At 37.5% G+C, this 15,915-nt stretch overlaps 2 protein-coding genes and 1 long non-coding RNA gene across 3 annotated transcripts; all 3 read left to right on the forward strand.

Annotated features, from left to right (window-relative positions):
- The first annotated feature begins 1,110 nt into the window (after positions 1-1,110).
- Positions 1,111-15,256, forward strand: LOC143551444 (FH protein interacting protein FIP2-like). Its single transcript, XM_077041882.1, has 11 exons — positions 1,111-1,191; positions 11,700-11,810; positions 11,935-12,077; positions 12,175-12,339; positions 13,367-13,450; positions 13,594-13,640; positions 14,095-14,168; positions 14,629-14,672; positions 14,744-14,803; positions 14,893-14,973; positions 15,176-15,256. Exons 1-11 carry the CDS (start codon positions 1,149-1,151, stop codon positions 15,254-15,256), a joined length of 933 nt encoding a protein of 310 aa, XP_076897997.1. The 5' UTR covers positions 1,111-1,148.
- Positions 7,325-9,003, forward strand: LOC143551460 (FH protein interacting protein FIP2-like). The gene is made up of 6 exons (XM_077041893.1): positions 7,325-7,761; positions 7,910-7,990; positions 8,183-8,235; positions 8,316-8,389; positions 8,827-8,855; positions 8,959-9,003. Exons 1-6 carry the CDS (start codon positions 7,657-7,659, stop codon positions 9,001-9,003), a joined length of 387 nt encoding a protein of 128 aa, XP_076898008.1. The 5' UTR covers positions 7,325-7,656.
- Positions 9,086-9,623, forward strand: LOC143551459 (uncharacterized). The gene is made up of 3 exons (XR_013138496.1): positions 9,086-9,242; positions 9,326-9,391; positions 9,578-9,623. It is a non-coding gene; the product is annotated as an uncharacterized LOC143551459 (long non-coding RNA).
- Positions 15,257-15,915: the final 659 nt, after the last annotated feature.

The raw sequence follows: 15,915 nt of genomic DNA on the forward strand, positions 1-15,915 counted from the left end.
TTTTGAATTTCACAAAATAGTATTTTATCTTAGATTATTCTCATCCTACCTCTATCTCTAAACCAAAAATTACGGTAAAACTCAATGCATTTTCTCTCTTAAATTTCAATTAAATAATAATTGTTTATACCTTTATCATTATCTTTTCTTCTTCCCTCAATGAAAACCACTTTCAAAAAAATATTAAAAATTTATAAATGAATGAACAGTAGTTTTTCAAATATACAGAAAATTCACTGTGTTTTCTAAATATAAAAACTTTTCACTCAAAACTCGCTAAATCACTCTCTAAATTATAAAAACATCCCATAATCAGTTTGTTATAAAAGTTGCTTTAACGTCACAAACCAAAGTCACATAGGAATGTAAAAGAAACAAAAGTATTAAGGATGATATAGAAAAGGTGTTGCCCGCAACTTGTTACACGCCTACATGTTTCTCTATTGTAATTATGGGTGAGTAAGAAATGGAACGGAACCGCTAGAACTGAGAAACCAGAATCGAATCGGTGTCTTAGAACCGCTAATGTGTGTTATCTTATGGTACTTGGTTCTCAGAATTTGCATTAAACAGTTCCCGGTTTGGTTCCGGATAAATCAAAATGTTCTAAACGTGGAACCGAAGAGCCGGAATATTGAAAACGTTTTGAATAAAAATACCAATCCCCATTTTTACAGGGTAATTTAATAGGCCACGTCTATTCAATCATTCTATAATTCAAAATACTTATTTAGTAGACAAGATTAATTTTGATTCAATCTTTCAAGGTTATATAATGTATAATGACATGACATTCTTTTAATTTATCGCTACTAATGATTTATTTAACTTTAACAATTAATTTTTAATCAAAAAATAAAACGAGTATTCTTGTGGTAATCTAAATTAACTTTATCTTCAAAGAAGAAATTCAATTATATAAACTTGTTTTGTAATTTACAAAAGTTTTCACAACCCAATTGATAAATAAACCATCGAACTAAGAATCGACTTTAACCGTTCTGAAACTGAACCAATTTACTATTGGTTCTGAACCGTGGCACAACCAAGATAAGTTTATAAAAAAAAAGTAAAAAAGGGTATTAGATATGTTGGTGAACATTTTACAGTTCATTTTCATCGGTTGCACCGAGACCATCACGATCGCAATGGACTCCAACGCCTGTTCTTCGATTGTTCGTCTCAACATTTGTACTTATAACCTCATATTTTTTTAACTTTTAATTTTTTACTACTTCACTCGAAATCCTCTGTAATTTGGCTCTGAACTGATCGATTAGATTAGGTTATTATCAGTTAAGTTTAGGATCGATTTATTAGGTTATCAGTTGGTTTAATATTGCTACGGAAACAAGTGGAAATGATCTGTTGAGTAGCTTGTCACCTGGTTAATATTATATTTCTGCCAAAATTAACAAGTGGAAATGATTAACTGATTAGGTTATCATTTGTTTAATTTAATTGTAACAGGTGGAAATGAGTTTTTAACTACTGGTGATACCCTAACTGCATGGGAGCCTTAGTCGATGCTTGCCGCCATGTTCAATGGTCGTCACACGGTTTATAAGTAGGAATATTGGATTTTAATAATCCCTATTAAATGATATTGGCCGATAATAATCCCTATTCGTTTTATCGCTACTGGCGGTCCCAAATTCAAAAAAGTTGGCCCCTAGTGGTCCCCCCGTTAAAAATGACTTAACGGCGTTATAGTTTTTTCTGAATTTCAAACCAATATTTTAGGGCTTTTAATCGTTAGGAGTATACGAGTCGATTGGTGTAAAACTTAGTTTGAACTAGTGCTTCAAAATGACGAAACAATGCTTCAATTCGGGTGTTTGAACTTACAATTAACCAAAATCGAGTCGTTTTGATCATTGTTTCGAGCTAAGTTGTACACCAATCAACTCGTATCCTCCTAACGATCAAAAGCCCTAAAACATTGGTTTGAAATTCAGAAAAAACTATAACGCCGCTAAGTCATTTTTAACGGGGGACCATTGGGGGCCAACTTTTTGAATTTGGGACCGCCAGTGGCGATAAAATGAATAGGGATTATTATCGGCCAATACGATTTAATAGGGATTATTAAAATCCAATATTCCTTATAAGTATACCGAGAAAGTATGTATGCAACATGTACATTTCCTTTAATATTTATTGTAGAAACATGAAATGAATCTGACCTGATCCAAGACGATGTTCCTCGGTGTTCGAGATAAACGAACCACAACTTCATCTTCTTCTCCGGTAGCTTAAGATCTGCAATGGTTTTTGGGGGTGTGGAGGTGACTGCTAAGAAATCTCAAGGATCTCTTGTTTACAGACACAAAAATGGTTATGGTGGTGGCTCTTATTGAGAACAACAACCCTTAATAAGGAGGTGGAGACCTCCTTATATAGGGAGCCTCATGGCCACCATCATGGTACCCTAATGGGCCTAGCCCAATTAGGGTTACCTCCACAAAACCCCCTCAGCCCAATAATATTGTATTAGTCCATATAATAAAATAAGCCAGACATAATAAATTAAGGTCGTAAGCCGGGTTTAGTACCATACCCCTACAAGCCCCCCAAGTCCAGTGTTGCTCCTAGGCGTGCAAGCGTTTAGGTGGAGCGCTGGACTTCATAAGGTGTGTTAGGATATGAGGCGGTTTTTTCCTCTTTCTTCAGCCTTGTCTTTATTGTCTTTGAGTTTTGAGAGGTTTCCTCCATGATGGTGACATGTTGTGATCCTTATGATAATAATGGTGCACTGGCATGAATAAGATATAGCACGCATCATAACAGTAGTGGCGCGGGGCCTGATAAAAGATAGAGTGCGTATCTCGATAATAATGTAATGCAACTTGCGCGCGAGGCAGCTTACGAGCTATAAAAATAATGAAGCTTGCGCGCGAGGCGACTTACGAGCTATAAAATAACGAAGCATGCGCGAGTTGCGGCTTATGAGCTATAATATGATGATAATAACTGGCCTACAAGGGCCTCTTCTATGCAGGATGACTATCCCGGCTTGTCTTCAAAATAATAATGGAGGCACAAACGGCCGGATAATAATAATAATGTCATAGGTGCTTGTGCGACTCGTAGCCGAACCTGCAAAAACATATCAACTAAAAGTGGATGTATTACAAGGTTCCCATCCTCGGGCAAATTATGAGGTGTGCCAAACCTACGTTGGCGCGTGGCCGTTTGGGATATTATTAGGCTCCCGACCTTTATGTTTGGCGCGTGGCCATGTGGGATATTATTAGGCTCCCGACCTTTATGTTTGGCGCGTGGCCGTTTGGGATATTATTAGGCTCCCGACCTTTATGTTTGGCGCGTGGCCGTTTGGGATATTATTAGGCTCCCGACCTTTATGTTTGGCGCGTGGCCATGTGGGATATTATTAGGCTCCCGACCTTTATGTTTGGCTCGTGGCCATGTGGGATATTATTAGGCTCCCGACCTTTATGTTTGGCGCGTGGCCGTTTGGGATATTATTAGGCTCCCGACCTTTATGTTTGGCGCGTGGCCGTTTGGGATATTATTAGGCTCCCGACCTTTATGTTTGGCGCGTGGCCGTTTGGGATATTATTAGGCTCCCGACCTTTATGTTTGGCGCGTGGCCATGTGGGATATTATTAGGCTCCCGTCCTTGGGCAAATTATGAGGTGTGCCCAACCTAATATTTGGACGTCTTCCATCCAAAGATGTAGTGGTGATACACCATGATAGTCCCCCAGTTCATTGCTTATTAAGGTTCTGACTTTGGATACCATAGCTTTGGCGTGTGGATAACGCAACACTAATTTATGGACACCATGGTTGCACGTGTTCACAAAGCCAAAAATAAATAAGCACACCAAGTTGAAGGGACTGTTGTGAAACTTGGTTATCAAATTCTTCTCTGAAAATTTCATCCTTTCACGTGATGTTATAAAGTCACTTGCTTCCCATCTTTTTTTTTTTTTGTTGTTGTTGAAATGTGAGTTTTTCACAAAAGTGAGAGTGAATATTAAAGGACAGAGCTGTGGAGGAAAGCACATTAAAGAGCATCTATGCAACAGGGGTGGCTTGCTAAGAGCGTTGTTGGCTCGCGGTTGTTCGGAGTTCATTCCTCTCGAACATGTAAGTGATCCGCGGTTTGCCTGCAAGGGCTTTCAATTGACCCGCAAATGTTCCGGTTAAGTTTTATACTTGACCCGCGTGGCGGAAGTGACCCGCCGGAATTTGCACGAAACATTTTAGCTGATCCGCGGAAGCTAGAAGATATGACCGCGGAAGCCATAAATTACCCGCCATTGTTTTGATTGGAGCTTTTCACGGGTCTGCGGAAGCTATGGCGCGGAAGCTGAAAACGACCTGCCATTGTCTTCCTCAGAGTTTTTTAGGTGATCCGCGGAAGCTAGAAGATATGACCGCGGAAGCCATTATGGGTCTTCATTACGGGGACGTCACCCAAGTTCACGACTTTAACTTGCAGATGATCCGCAAGGGTTTTCTTTAGATGAGGTGATAATTTTGATAAAACATTCCTTTGAGTGATTGTTCTTGAAATAAATAAGGATGGAAGTTGGAGAGGTTTAATGAAAATTCTCTATTTTCAAAACCATATCTCTGCCATCCCACATGCAACTACTGTGCATTTTGTTATCCCAAGAAAGCTTTGTCGTGGTGAGAGTAGCAAGCACAAAATGTTTCATTGGTGAATATTTTTCATAAACTGGAGCGTTATGCGAGACATTCTTTGGCTAACATACGTTATGCGAGAGCTTTCGGTGCATGTATGGTGTTAAAGGTTGGTGTTGACCGGATGCTGTGTTTAGCCAACGTCTACCGGATTGACACGGGGAAGAAAGAATTTTCATGCGAGACCTTCGCTTGCAAGCGGCAGAAGTTTGAAATGACCTGCAGGAGCTATACTCGTGGTCGCGGAAGCCTAAATTGACCTTCCAATGTCATGCTCGGAACTTTTTAGGTGCTCCGCGGAAGCCGGGATTGGTCCGTCTGAAGCACACTTGTGACCCGCGGAGGTCGAATTTGATCCGCATGGAGCAATTTCGATCCGCCGGTGAGTACTTTTGGTCCGCGAGAGTGCGTAAGTGATCCGCGGCATTCATAAGTGACCACTGGAAGGAATTGGCCCGCGGGTGAGACCCGCTGTTATTTTGAGTTGATCCGCGGAACACGCATGTGACCCGCGAAAGCTTGCTTGAAGCTTTAAGTGATCCGCGGAAGTCGTATGTGATCCACCAAAGCTTGCTTGAAGCTTTTTAAGTGATACGGGAAGCCGTATGTGATCCGCCAAAGCTTTTTTGCTAAAAATTGGTCCAAGTGTATGCTTGCGGTCCGCGGCAAACGAAAATGACTTGTGAGAGAGCTTTGCTGGGTGCGGAAGATGTTAAAAGATTACATGGAAGCCCAAAAATCGACCCGCATGAGATTATAGTTGATCCGCGGGAGCGATTTCGATCCGCGGTTGATTGAAGTTGACCTGCGGGTGCGTGTATGCATGGAGGCGGAGTGGTGATCCAAGGTCGCGTATGCATGGCGGCGGAGTAGTGATCCGTGGGCGCGCATGCATAGCGGCTGAAAGTTGAGCACGCATGCATGGCGAAGAGTTGAGCGCGCATGCATGGCGGCGAGTTGCGCACAAGCATGGTAGAGTTGAGCGCGCATGCATGGCGAAGGGTTGAGCGCGCATGCATGGCGGGGAGTTGAGCGCGCGTGCATGGCGGGAGTTGAGCGCGCATGCATGGGGGGAGTCGAGCGCGCGTGCATGGCGGGGGTCGAGCGCGCGTGCATGGCGGGGTCGAGCGCGCGTGCATGGCGGGGTCGAGCGCGCGTGCATGGCGGGGTCGAGCGCGCGTGCATGGTGGGGAGTTGAGCGCGCGTGCATGGCGGGGAGTTGAGCGCGCATGGAACAGATCTGAATATCCACATCAGGTAGGTTTTATGTAAAAACCAACAGATCTGAAAGGATTTATAGATCTATGAATATGAAAGGTGACTATTGCTCAAACGAACCCAGATCTGAAAAAATCATAACTAGATCTGGTATATTTCACTTATAAAACACACAGATCTAAGGGTTTTCCCCAAAGTTTGGTGGTATTTCTTCTTGTATATTTCCGGATCTGGAAATATTTTCAGATCTACGGATTTTTGGACTTCCATAGAACAGATCTGAGCGCGCATGCATGGCAACGGGTTGAGCGCACGTGCATGGCGGGAGTTGAGCGCGCGTGCATGGCGGTGCATGGCGAGAGTTGAGCGCGCATGCATGGCGGGAGTTGAGCGCGCATGCATGGCGACATGCATGGCGGGGAGTTGAGCGCGCGTGCATGGCGGAGAGTTGAGCGCGCAAGCATGGCGGGAGTTGAGCGCGCATGGAACAGATCTGAATATCCACATCAGGTAGGTTTTATGTAAAAACCAACAGATCTGAAAGGATTTATGGATATATGAATATGAAAGGTGACTATTGCTCAAACGAACCCAGATCTGAAAAAATCATAACTAGATCTGGTATATTTCACTTATAAAACACACAGATCTAAGGGTTTTCCCCAAAGTTTGGTGGTATTTCTTCTTGTATATTTCCGGATCTAGAAATATTTTCAGATCTACGGATTTTTGGACTTCCATAGAACAGATCTGAAAGAAGAAATCGTAGAACCTAGAGTATTTGATGAACAGATCGGAGGACCGAGACGAAAAACAAGACGTGGTTCGTTGCCGGTCCCACGGATGGCGCCAATGTAGAAACATGAAATGAATCTGACCTGATCCAAGACGATGTTCCTCGGTGTTCGAGATAAACGAACCACAACTTCATCTTCTTCTCCGGTAGCTTAAGATCTGCAATGGTTTTTGGGGGTGTGGAGGTGACTGCTAAGAAATCTCAAGGATCTCTTGTTTACAGACACAAAAATGGTTATGGTGGTGGCTCTTATTGAGAACAACAACCCTTAATAAGGAGGTGGAGACCTCCTTATATAGGGAGCCTCATGGCCACCATCATGGTACCCTAATGGGCCTAGCCCAATTAGGGTTACCTCCACAAAACCCCCTCAGCCCAATAATATTGTATTAGTCCATATAATAAAATAAGCCAGACATAATAAATTAAGGTCGTAAGCCGGGTTTAGTACCATACCCCTACATTTATAATTTGGTGAAGTTTGATGAGTAATATGCTTTGATGATTTTGTGTTTTTGTAGGGATATGTGTTTATTGACAAGGATGAGTAATATACGATTTAATACGAATCGATTGATGTAAAACTTAGCTCAAAACAGTGATCCAAACGACTTGATTTTTGTTAATTGTAAGTTCGAACACTCGAATTGAAGCATTATTTCGTCGTTTTGAAGCACTGTTCCGAACTAAGTTTACATCAATCGGCTCATATCTTCTTGTCTGTTCAAAAGCCCTAAAACATTAGTTTGAAATTTGGAAAAAAGTATAACGCCGTTAAGTCCTTTTTAACGTGGGACCATTGGGGGCCTACTTTATTAAATTGGGACCGCCAATAAACCTTTTTTCTTCATATTAAGAGTCCTCATGGATCTAAGTATTACACTTTTAAGAACACTCCAGTGGGTGTAATTTAGGGGTTGGTGGAGAAGATAGATGCAGCTTTGAATAAGAAGGAGGATGAACAAATGGATGCTGAGTTAACACGATGTGATATTATCAAATGTATACAGTCTGAAAAACATGTCAATCTTAGAGGGGTAAATCTCAGTGGACTTGATCTTTCGAACCTGGTATGAGAAGATACTTCTTGTTATGTGACTCAAGAGTATTTGCCAAATTATATATGTATCTTATAAAATTGGAAGATACTTGATGTATGCCATATCATGAGCAGTGAATGCTTTACTAAACCTGTTTTTCCCATTATGACTTATACAGGACTTGTCGAATGTCGGTCTCGACTATGCATGCCCCAAAAATGTTAACTTCTCATGTGTTGTGCTTGGTCGTTATTTTCAGGTAAATTATGTGACTTGGTATTTATTTTCTTTGGCCTCACCATATGCGCGCACATACACAGACACACACACGTATATATATATATTGTTATTGTTGGGCACAACCTATACACATATTTTAAATATAGTGGTTTCTTGTTGTCTTTTAATTGATCTTTTTAGACATTATATATGTTTTCTTCTTTTATTCAAGTATGTGGATGCTGAAAATGCCATCTTTGACAACGCAATTTCAATTTTTCATGGGTAAGATTCTGCAAACCTTTTTGTATGAAATTAATTTTTGTTCCATTATTCATTGATTAATTTGGTCTTTCCTGGGGTAGTTGTGTATTAATAGGGGCTAATCTTCGTGGAGCTTGTATGGTAGGGGCTAATCTTCACCTTGCAAAGTTACAAGGCATATCTCTTTTCTTCAATTTATCAAGTTCATTTTATATATCCCTTCAAAACTTGGTGTAATATCATATTAGCCTAACATAGTACGAAATATATTCTTTATGACATAATTTATGCCCAATTTGCACTGCAATATGGGAGTTTGGAGGGTAAGGAGAAAGTGTAGTGGTCATATTATGAATTATATCTAATGAAATAGGTAAATACGAAGCTTAAGTATTTTGATTAGGTAAATTTGATATATATTATCATTCTTGTTTGGGTAAATATGATGTTAGTATGTATGAAAATTCACCTTTATTGAATATTTGGTTTGTATACTAATGAGTTATGCAATGCTAAGCCAGTGATTTTATAAGCCATTAGGTTAAGTATGTAGTCGAGATTATGATCTTTTATCGGTTTTTAAACTAAATGTATATATTTGATATTTTGCAGGTGTAGACCTGCAATATGCAAATCTCGAGGTATGTTTAATTGTAGATCAAATACATATCTTATTTAGTAGTTCCGAATCTTTGAGTGATTTTATATAATGAGACCACTGAGCTCACATTTGCGAATTTGTAGGGAGCCCATTTGGAAGGAGCTAATTTTGAGGTTTACATAATATAAGGTTTAGGGTTTAGTGATTTATGGTAAATTTTCATTGACTCTTCTGTCTCTATATTTGTAGGGTGCCAAAGCGAGTAAAGCCAATTTAAAGGGTGCAAATCTCGAGGTATGTTTGATTGTAGATCAAATACATATCTTATTTAGCAGTTCCAAATCAATGAGTGTTTTTATATAATCAGACTGCTGATCTCACAAATGCAAATTTGGAGGGAGCGAATTTGGAAGGAGCTTGTTTAAAGGTTCGGATAATATAAGGTTTAGGGTTTAGTGTTTTATGGTATATTTTGATTAGTTATTTCTCTATATATATATATGTTCGTAGGGTGCCAAATTGAATAAAGCCAATTTGAAGGGTGCAAATCTTCGTTATGCTAACCTTCAGTATGCAGTAAGTACCATTGATTATTTGACGTATTGTAATTTATTACATGTTTCACACTAAAATTGAGAATAATGGTTTACTAAATTATAAGTAAACAAAAGACCATTGGTCAAATGTATAAAATACCCTTTAGCAATGACAAAGTCAAAGGCTTTGATTATTAGTAGCAAATGTTAATCTATCTTTTTGTAGCTTTTGGAAGGGGCAAATTTGACCGGAGCAGATTTACTTGGAGCGATTAGATGACTATGAGAGTTGGTTTACAGCACAAAAATTGGTGGTTTTCTTTTTTTTATTTCCCCCTTAAACTTCTTTTTTAAAACTTTGATGTACCTAATTTTAGTCAATTTATGACTGGTTTTTTCACATCACTTGATTCAAGTAGATTGTGGGGCTCAATGGATGATTTGGAGTTTGGACTATTGCATTTTTTAACTCATCTGATTCTTATTAAACCTTTTGGGTTATATCCTACACGTAAGTGGATTGGATTAAACTTGAGACCACATTTTGTAGGTTTTTATTAAAAAAAATATCAATTAATGATACAACTTACAATTTACAATGCAATTCAAAGTTCAAGCTTTTTACGTTGTGTTAATATATTAAAAAGCATCGTTTGAAAAGTAAGTGTTTTCTTTCATTACAAGAATTTGGGTATGTTGTGGTCAAATAACAATCTAGATATATAATTAGATTGAGTATTAAAATCCATGAATAATTTATATTCTTTATGAATAAATAAACGTTCTAGCTCTTTTTATGAATCTTGGCTTCTATGGAATAATCAATTGGTATATATTAGTTGAAAAGAAAAATTGAGAGTGGCGGACCGAAGACAGTTTGATTTGCGGTGCCTGGGAGTGGTTTAGACAACCGGTTAAATCTGCCTAGGAGTTCATTTAGTACGAGGGGATTACTATGTCACATGGACCTATGAACCTACTGGTGAATTCTAAGTCACTTGAGTTACGACCCAAGCTACACTTTTAGTGGAGCCGCTTGGTTCCATTGAAAGTTGATGTTATGGCTTGGAGGAGTTACCTACTTTCGATGCTTTGGTAAAGCGAAATATTTTGGTTAATTCTTTATTGTCTTATTTGTGGTGGAAGTGGAGTTAATTGAACATGTTTTAGTCTTGTTTGGCCTAGCTCAAACTACGTGGAGTATGATAGTCCAATGGTGTAAGATGCTTACTTAACTCCTGTTTAACTTTCATGATTTGTTGGATTTACATAAATTCTGAAGGGTTTCTAAAGAAAAAAGCTAAAGTTTTCATGCGGTTTGGTTGATTGCGGCTTGGTGTTTGTGAAAAAAGAGAAATGTGTTAGTCCATTCTAGGAATTTGATTCATATTACAAGTTTGGTGGAGGAGGTATAGTTATTAAGTTGTCTTTTGGATTAAGAATATGGGAGAAAAGGTAACCTCGCATGGGATGATTGGTGTAACTTTCGGGTATAGTGGGTGTATCATGGTTGAGTGTGTTTGTTTTTTCGAAGTGTTTTCATTTTGTGTTTGTGGTGTTTTCGACGGTTTCTAGCGTCTTGTTAGTTTAGTGAATTTTTGTTGGTCATTAAAAAATATAATTTTATATTTTATTATTGCTACAAAAAAAATTAAAAAATAAATGGCTCTAATCGAATAGTAATATTTCATAAATGAGCTAGTGGTGGAGTGGTAAGGGAGATGCTTAGTGTTCCATGCGACCCATGTTCGATTCATGCCCTCAAACATTTAGTTTCAAAGACACTAAAGTGATGATAATGGACTAGGCGAGTAGGTGACTTTTACAAGTTGGATCCTTGAACCGAGCGGGTTTTATCTCACCGAATTGTCGTGCTTTTGGGCGAGTGTTCACGAGTTTTGGCCTTAGGAAGGGTTTCCCCGAATCAAAAGACGAACATATTCCGATGTGATGAATTTAATTCAGTAGCCCATTTGAAGGATTCGTCAACGGTTAAAAAAAATAATAATAATAATAAAATAGTAATTTCTCACTTCCAACACAACGACTCTTCAGTTTTCACCTTTTCTTTGATTCGTTTCATCTTCACCGTTCTTTCTTACTACCATAAAACTGTTATAGTGTGTTCATCTTCAACCATCACGAACATATCAGGAAGTTATGGCCGGTTCATCAACTATTCGTCTCATTATAGGTACTCATAATATCCTATCTATTGCTTTTACATTTACTGTTTCACTCGTAATGTATTAATGATTAAATCTTCGATAATCTATGTTTATATTGGCTGCCAAACATACAACTATTTGCCATATGTAATTTGTTGAAGCATGAAATTTGACATTTAGGTGGAAAGAAATTTTGGACAACTGTTGATACGCTAACTCAAAGGGAGCCTCAGTCGATGCTTGCTGCCATGTTTAGTGGTCGCCATGCTGTTTGCAAGGACTCTGATAAGGTATGCAAAACTTGGATTCAACATCTTTGGTTGGAACTTGGAAGATTATGTCTATTTTATATGTCTATTCTTGATTTGCACTATGCATATTTATCTTATTTTGTACGTCTTAAATTCTTGGTTTTGTTATGTGTTTGTTGACAGGGACGGGAAGCATTTTCGGCATATTTTGAATTGGTTGCGGGATGGCGTGGCTCGCAACTTGTATGAGTTGGAGCGTTTAGAGCTTTTAGAGCTTTTGCAGGAAGCGGAATACTATCAACTTCTTGTTAGTTATTTTTACTATTTTCCTAAGTTTTGGTCTAGACCTTACCACTAGGTAATTAGCTAGTCATGTGTGGGATTATATGTTTGTTAAATTTTAGGGATTGGTGGACAAAATAAATGAGGTCCTGAAGGTAAAGGATGAACAAATGAATATTGACTTAACACGCACGGATATTGTTAAATATGTACGACCTTTGATGGCCAGCCGTCCCATTCTGAAATTAAGAGGAACAAATCTCTCTGGGCTAGATCTTTCAAAGCTGGTATGATCATAATTCAGAAACATGTCCCCGCCGCGTAGCTTAGTTAGTTAAGGGGCCGTAAGACTTGGAACAATAATTCAGAAACATATTGTCATGGACGATAATTGTATGTAGTATATCTGAGTAGGTTTTTTAGGACATAAAGTTATAAGCTATTGCATTGATTATAGTTTTAAAGGCCTTAACAAATTTGGGCTGGCTTCCATACAAATTCAATATATTTAGAGCTGAATTGCTACTAAGAGTCTAAGGGGGTGTTTGAGGGAGCTTCTGAAAACTGCTTATTTGCTCTTTGAAAAGCAAAAGTTGTTTGGTAAACTGGAATTAATGTGTGCTGAAAAGCTTTAAAATGGAGCTTTTCCAAACTACTTTTGCTTTTCAAAAAACAAATAAGCAGTTTTCAGAAGCTCACCCAAACACCTGTTAAGAAATGGCTGTCTGGTAGTTATTGCACAAAACCACTAATTGATACCAATTATATGGGGGGGGGGGGTTTGAGAAATTTGTGGCACGTTTTAAGCATGTGCGAGGTGGCACACTAAAAACAACTATATATAAAACTCATCACCCCTTTTAGTATCCTGCTAACCGATGTGAGCCAATGAAAGCTGCAAACCTTTTACCTCTGCTAGACCATATATGTGCTTATTACTGTGCTACCCTTTACATATGTATCGGATCATCAGGATAGGAATACTATCAAGTTCACACATGACAAGGCCTGCATGTTTATCAAAACACTCATTTCATGAGTACATTTACATATAAATCAGGGTAGGAATACCATCAAAAAGGATAAGGAATACAATTTTTAGTTTTTAGAGTTGCGTGGGTAACAACTTTGTCCTCGTTTTAGAGTAATCCCTTGTTTTTAAAAGAGCAAGGAGAATGCATGTAACATACTAGCATCATCTGTTTGTTTTACGTTTTTGTTTAAGTATCTGATTCGTACTGTCCATTACAGATCAAAAGAAGATAGAAAGGAAGACAAAACATGTTATTATTGAGTGTTTTGATAAACATGCAGGACTTGTCGGGTGTGGACTTCAGCTTTACGTGCCTCAAAAGTGTTAACTTTTCACATACTGTTCTTCATAGTGCTAAGTTTGTAGTAAGTTGTCTCATGTATGACTTGGTTTTTATTTTCTTCCACCTTAACTTATTATATATATTCTTATACACGCATTTGCAATATATTGGTTTATTATCTTATTTTAATTATTAACTAAATTTTGTTTTCTATCTATATTTCAGGAGGTAGACGCTGAAAATGCCATTTTTCAAAATGCAATGTTGTTCGAGTAATATTCTGCGAACCATAATTTGTTCTTGTTATGAGGCACGCAATTTGCAGTCTTTTTTTTGTGATTTACAAACGTTATACCTGGAAAATCATCAAAATAGCCATTTTGATCGAAACAATTAACAAAAAGCCTTTTGATGGTTTAAAGTTATCAATTAACTAAGGCAAGACATGTGTAATGCAACAAATTTCGATCTGGCGCACCACACTGCATCAGATTGCTTTGGCGCAACATATTTTCATGTGAAATGACAGATTCTTAATTCGAGTCATATTATTAAAAATAGAAATGAAAATCAAATAATATTTGAATAAATTAAAGTATAGGTCTATTTTGTCATCAATTATTAAACGCCTGTTTTGATAATTTTTCAGCTAACTTTTTTTTAATCCAATTGCCAAAAAATTTTCTATTATTAGTCAACTTAATTAATTTTTCTTGCCTAGGGAAGATGTATATTTACAATGGCTAATCTTTGTGGAGCTATGCTAGCGGGGGCCAATTTTAAGAGTGCCGACTTATCAAGTAAATATCTCTTTTTTTAGCCCTGTAATTTAATATAGATATAATTTGTGTGTGTTCACTGTGTGTGTGTATATATATAGATAGATATATATTCCTCTAAAAGCTTGCTAGTATCGTATATACTCAATCAGGTTAGAGAAATATATATCAATATACTAATTTTCAAAGTTCAAAATGAGAGCCTGATAGGTATAATGGTCATATTCTAAATTGACGTTAATGGGAATTCTAAGTATGAAATCAAAAAAATTTGAAAATGTAAATCTAATATTATGTGAAGTTTTATGAGGTATATTTGAAATTGCTCAGTTGTTAAAATTTTGGATTTTATGCTAATGGGGTTTGAGATGCAATGCCAAGTTTATTTGTTAATTTAAAGTAACTCCGAGTTATCAAGATTTCGTTGTTTCATTAACTTTTTAAAATATATTTTGTTCACAAATGTTTTCGTATGTAATAGGTTGTATTTTACGTGATGCAGACCTGAGATCTGCAAAACTGCTGGTATGTTTAAACTGGATTAAAATTACAAGCAATTCTTAGCTCTTAATCTTGGTGTATTTCTGTATTTTTAGAAAGCGAGCCTCTATAAAGCGAATCTTGAAGGAGCCAATATGGAAGAAGCCGATCTATCGGTTTGTTTAATACTTAGCGTTAGGATTTAGTGTTTAGTGTGAGTTTTGATTGATTCTTGTTATTTATTTGTATTTGTTCTACTTTTTAGGAAGCTAACTTGAGCCAGGCCAAGTTGAAGAATGCAAATTTTCAACATGCTCGTCTTTATCGAGCTATTCTTTTGGAAACAGTAAGTAACTTGACATCTTATAGTTTATTACAACACTACACATACATCTCATGAAAATAGAGAAAATTGGTTTATTAAACGTGAGACCGTGAGATTATTTGTCATTTGATTAAAAGCCCTTAAACCTGTGACAACTGACCAACCTGGTGTATAAGCCTTCAAAGATTTTTTTATTATTGTAACTTTTGTTTAACCTTTGTAGTGTTTGGAAGACGCGAATCTGGAGGGGGCAAATTTATTTCAGGCAGTTAGAAGACCACAAGATCGGACCAACTGGTGGTGACCATGTTATTTTGGTTGCCTATTTTCAGTTTGTTTGTTACTCAATGGTTCGAGTAATTTGTGGTGTAAAACAAGCCTTTTGAACTTTCTTAAGTATGTATATACTCATCGCCGACAATTGCTTTTGAGATATTAAGTATAAAAGTAATCTAAGACTTAGTACGACCGTAGTCGGTTCTTGTACTTAAATTAGTGTGGCGTAAGCTCAGTGCAAATTGGGTGTGACTACAAATGAAACCTGGTTGTTTCTAAGCATATTTTTCGATGGCTTGAACTATATTTATCTACCTTAATTTATAGACAAGCTTCTGTTTGAGTTATCAAACACATCAAGTTCGATTCATCAACATCTATGGATTTTTTAGAGTTTAAAGATTTGAGGTAAAACCTACCACTTGATTCGATCTCTTGGATAACTAAAGATTATACACTTGATACTTATACTTGGTTCTGATTTTTTCACAAAATCAACCCCCTTGTTTTTTTTTTCATGTTGATTGTTGTCGATCTTAAGTACCCGATACATTTTTTTAGATGTAAGTGCAAAAATGCATTCCTGTGATTAACACTTTTGCAAGATTAGCCCATATATGGTAGCCAATTTGTGCGGTGCACCTCTCTGGTCTACACTTAACTCTTTTTTTTTGTTGTTTATTGTCC

The sequence above is a fragment of the Bidens hawaiensis genome, unplaced genomic scaffold, assembly GCF_021521415.1.
Source record: "Bidens hawaiensis isolate Kalapana, Puna unplaced genomic scaffold, B.hawaiensis_p1.1 tig00016457_1, whole genome shotgun sequence".
Lineage (NCBI taxonomy): Eukaryota > Viridiplantae > Streptophyta > Magnoliopsida > Asterales > Asteraceae > Bidens > Bidens hawaiensis.

Excerpts from the sequence above, each read along its gene's own strand:
- LOC143551460 (XM_077041893.1), top strand. The coding sequence starts at position 7,657 with ATGGATGCTGAGTTAACACGATGTGATATTATCAAATGTATACAGTCT. Across the intron at positions 7,991-8,182 it reads TGCTTGGTCGTTATTTTCAG|TATGTGGATGCTGAAAATGC; the intron begins GTAAATTATGTG and ends CTTTTATTCAAG. Across the intron at positions 8,236-8,315 it reads GCAATTTCAATTTTTCATGG|TTGTGTATTAATAGGGGCTA; the intron begins GTAAGATTCTGC and ends TTCCTGGGGTAG.
- LOC143551444 (XM_077041882.1), top strand. The coding sequence starts at position 1,149 with ATGGACTCCAACGCCTGTTCTTCGATTGTTCGTCTCAACATTT. Across the intron at positions 12,078-12,174 it reads CGGAATACTATCAACTTCTT|GGATTGGTGGACAAAATAAA; the intron begins GTTAGTTATTTT and ends GTTAAATTTTAG. Across the intron at positions 13,451-13,593 it reads TTCATAGTGCTAAGTTTGTA|GAGGTAGACGCTGAAAATGC; the intron begins GTAAGTTGTCTC and ends TCTATATTTCAG.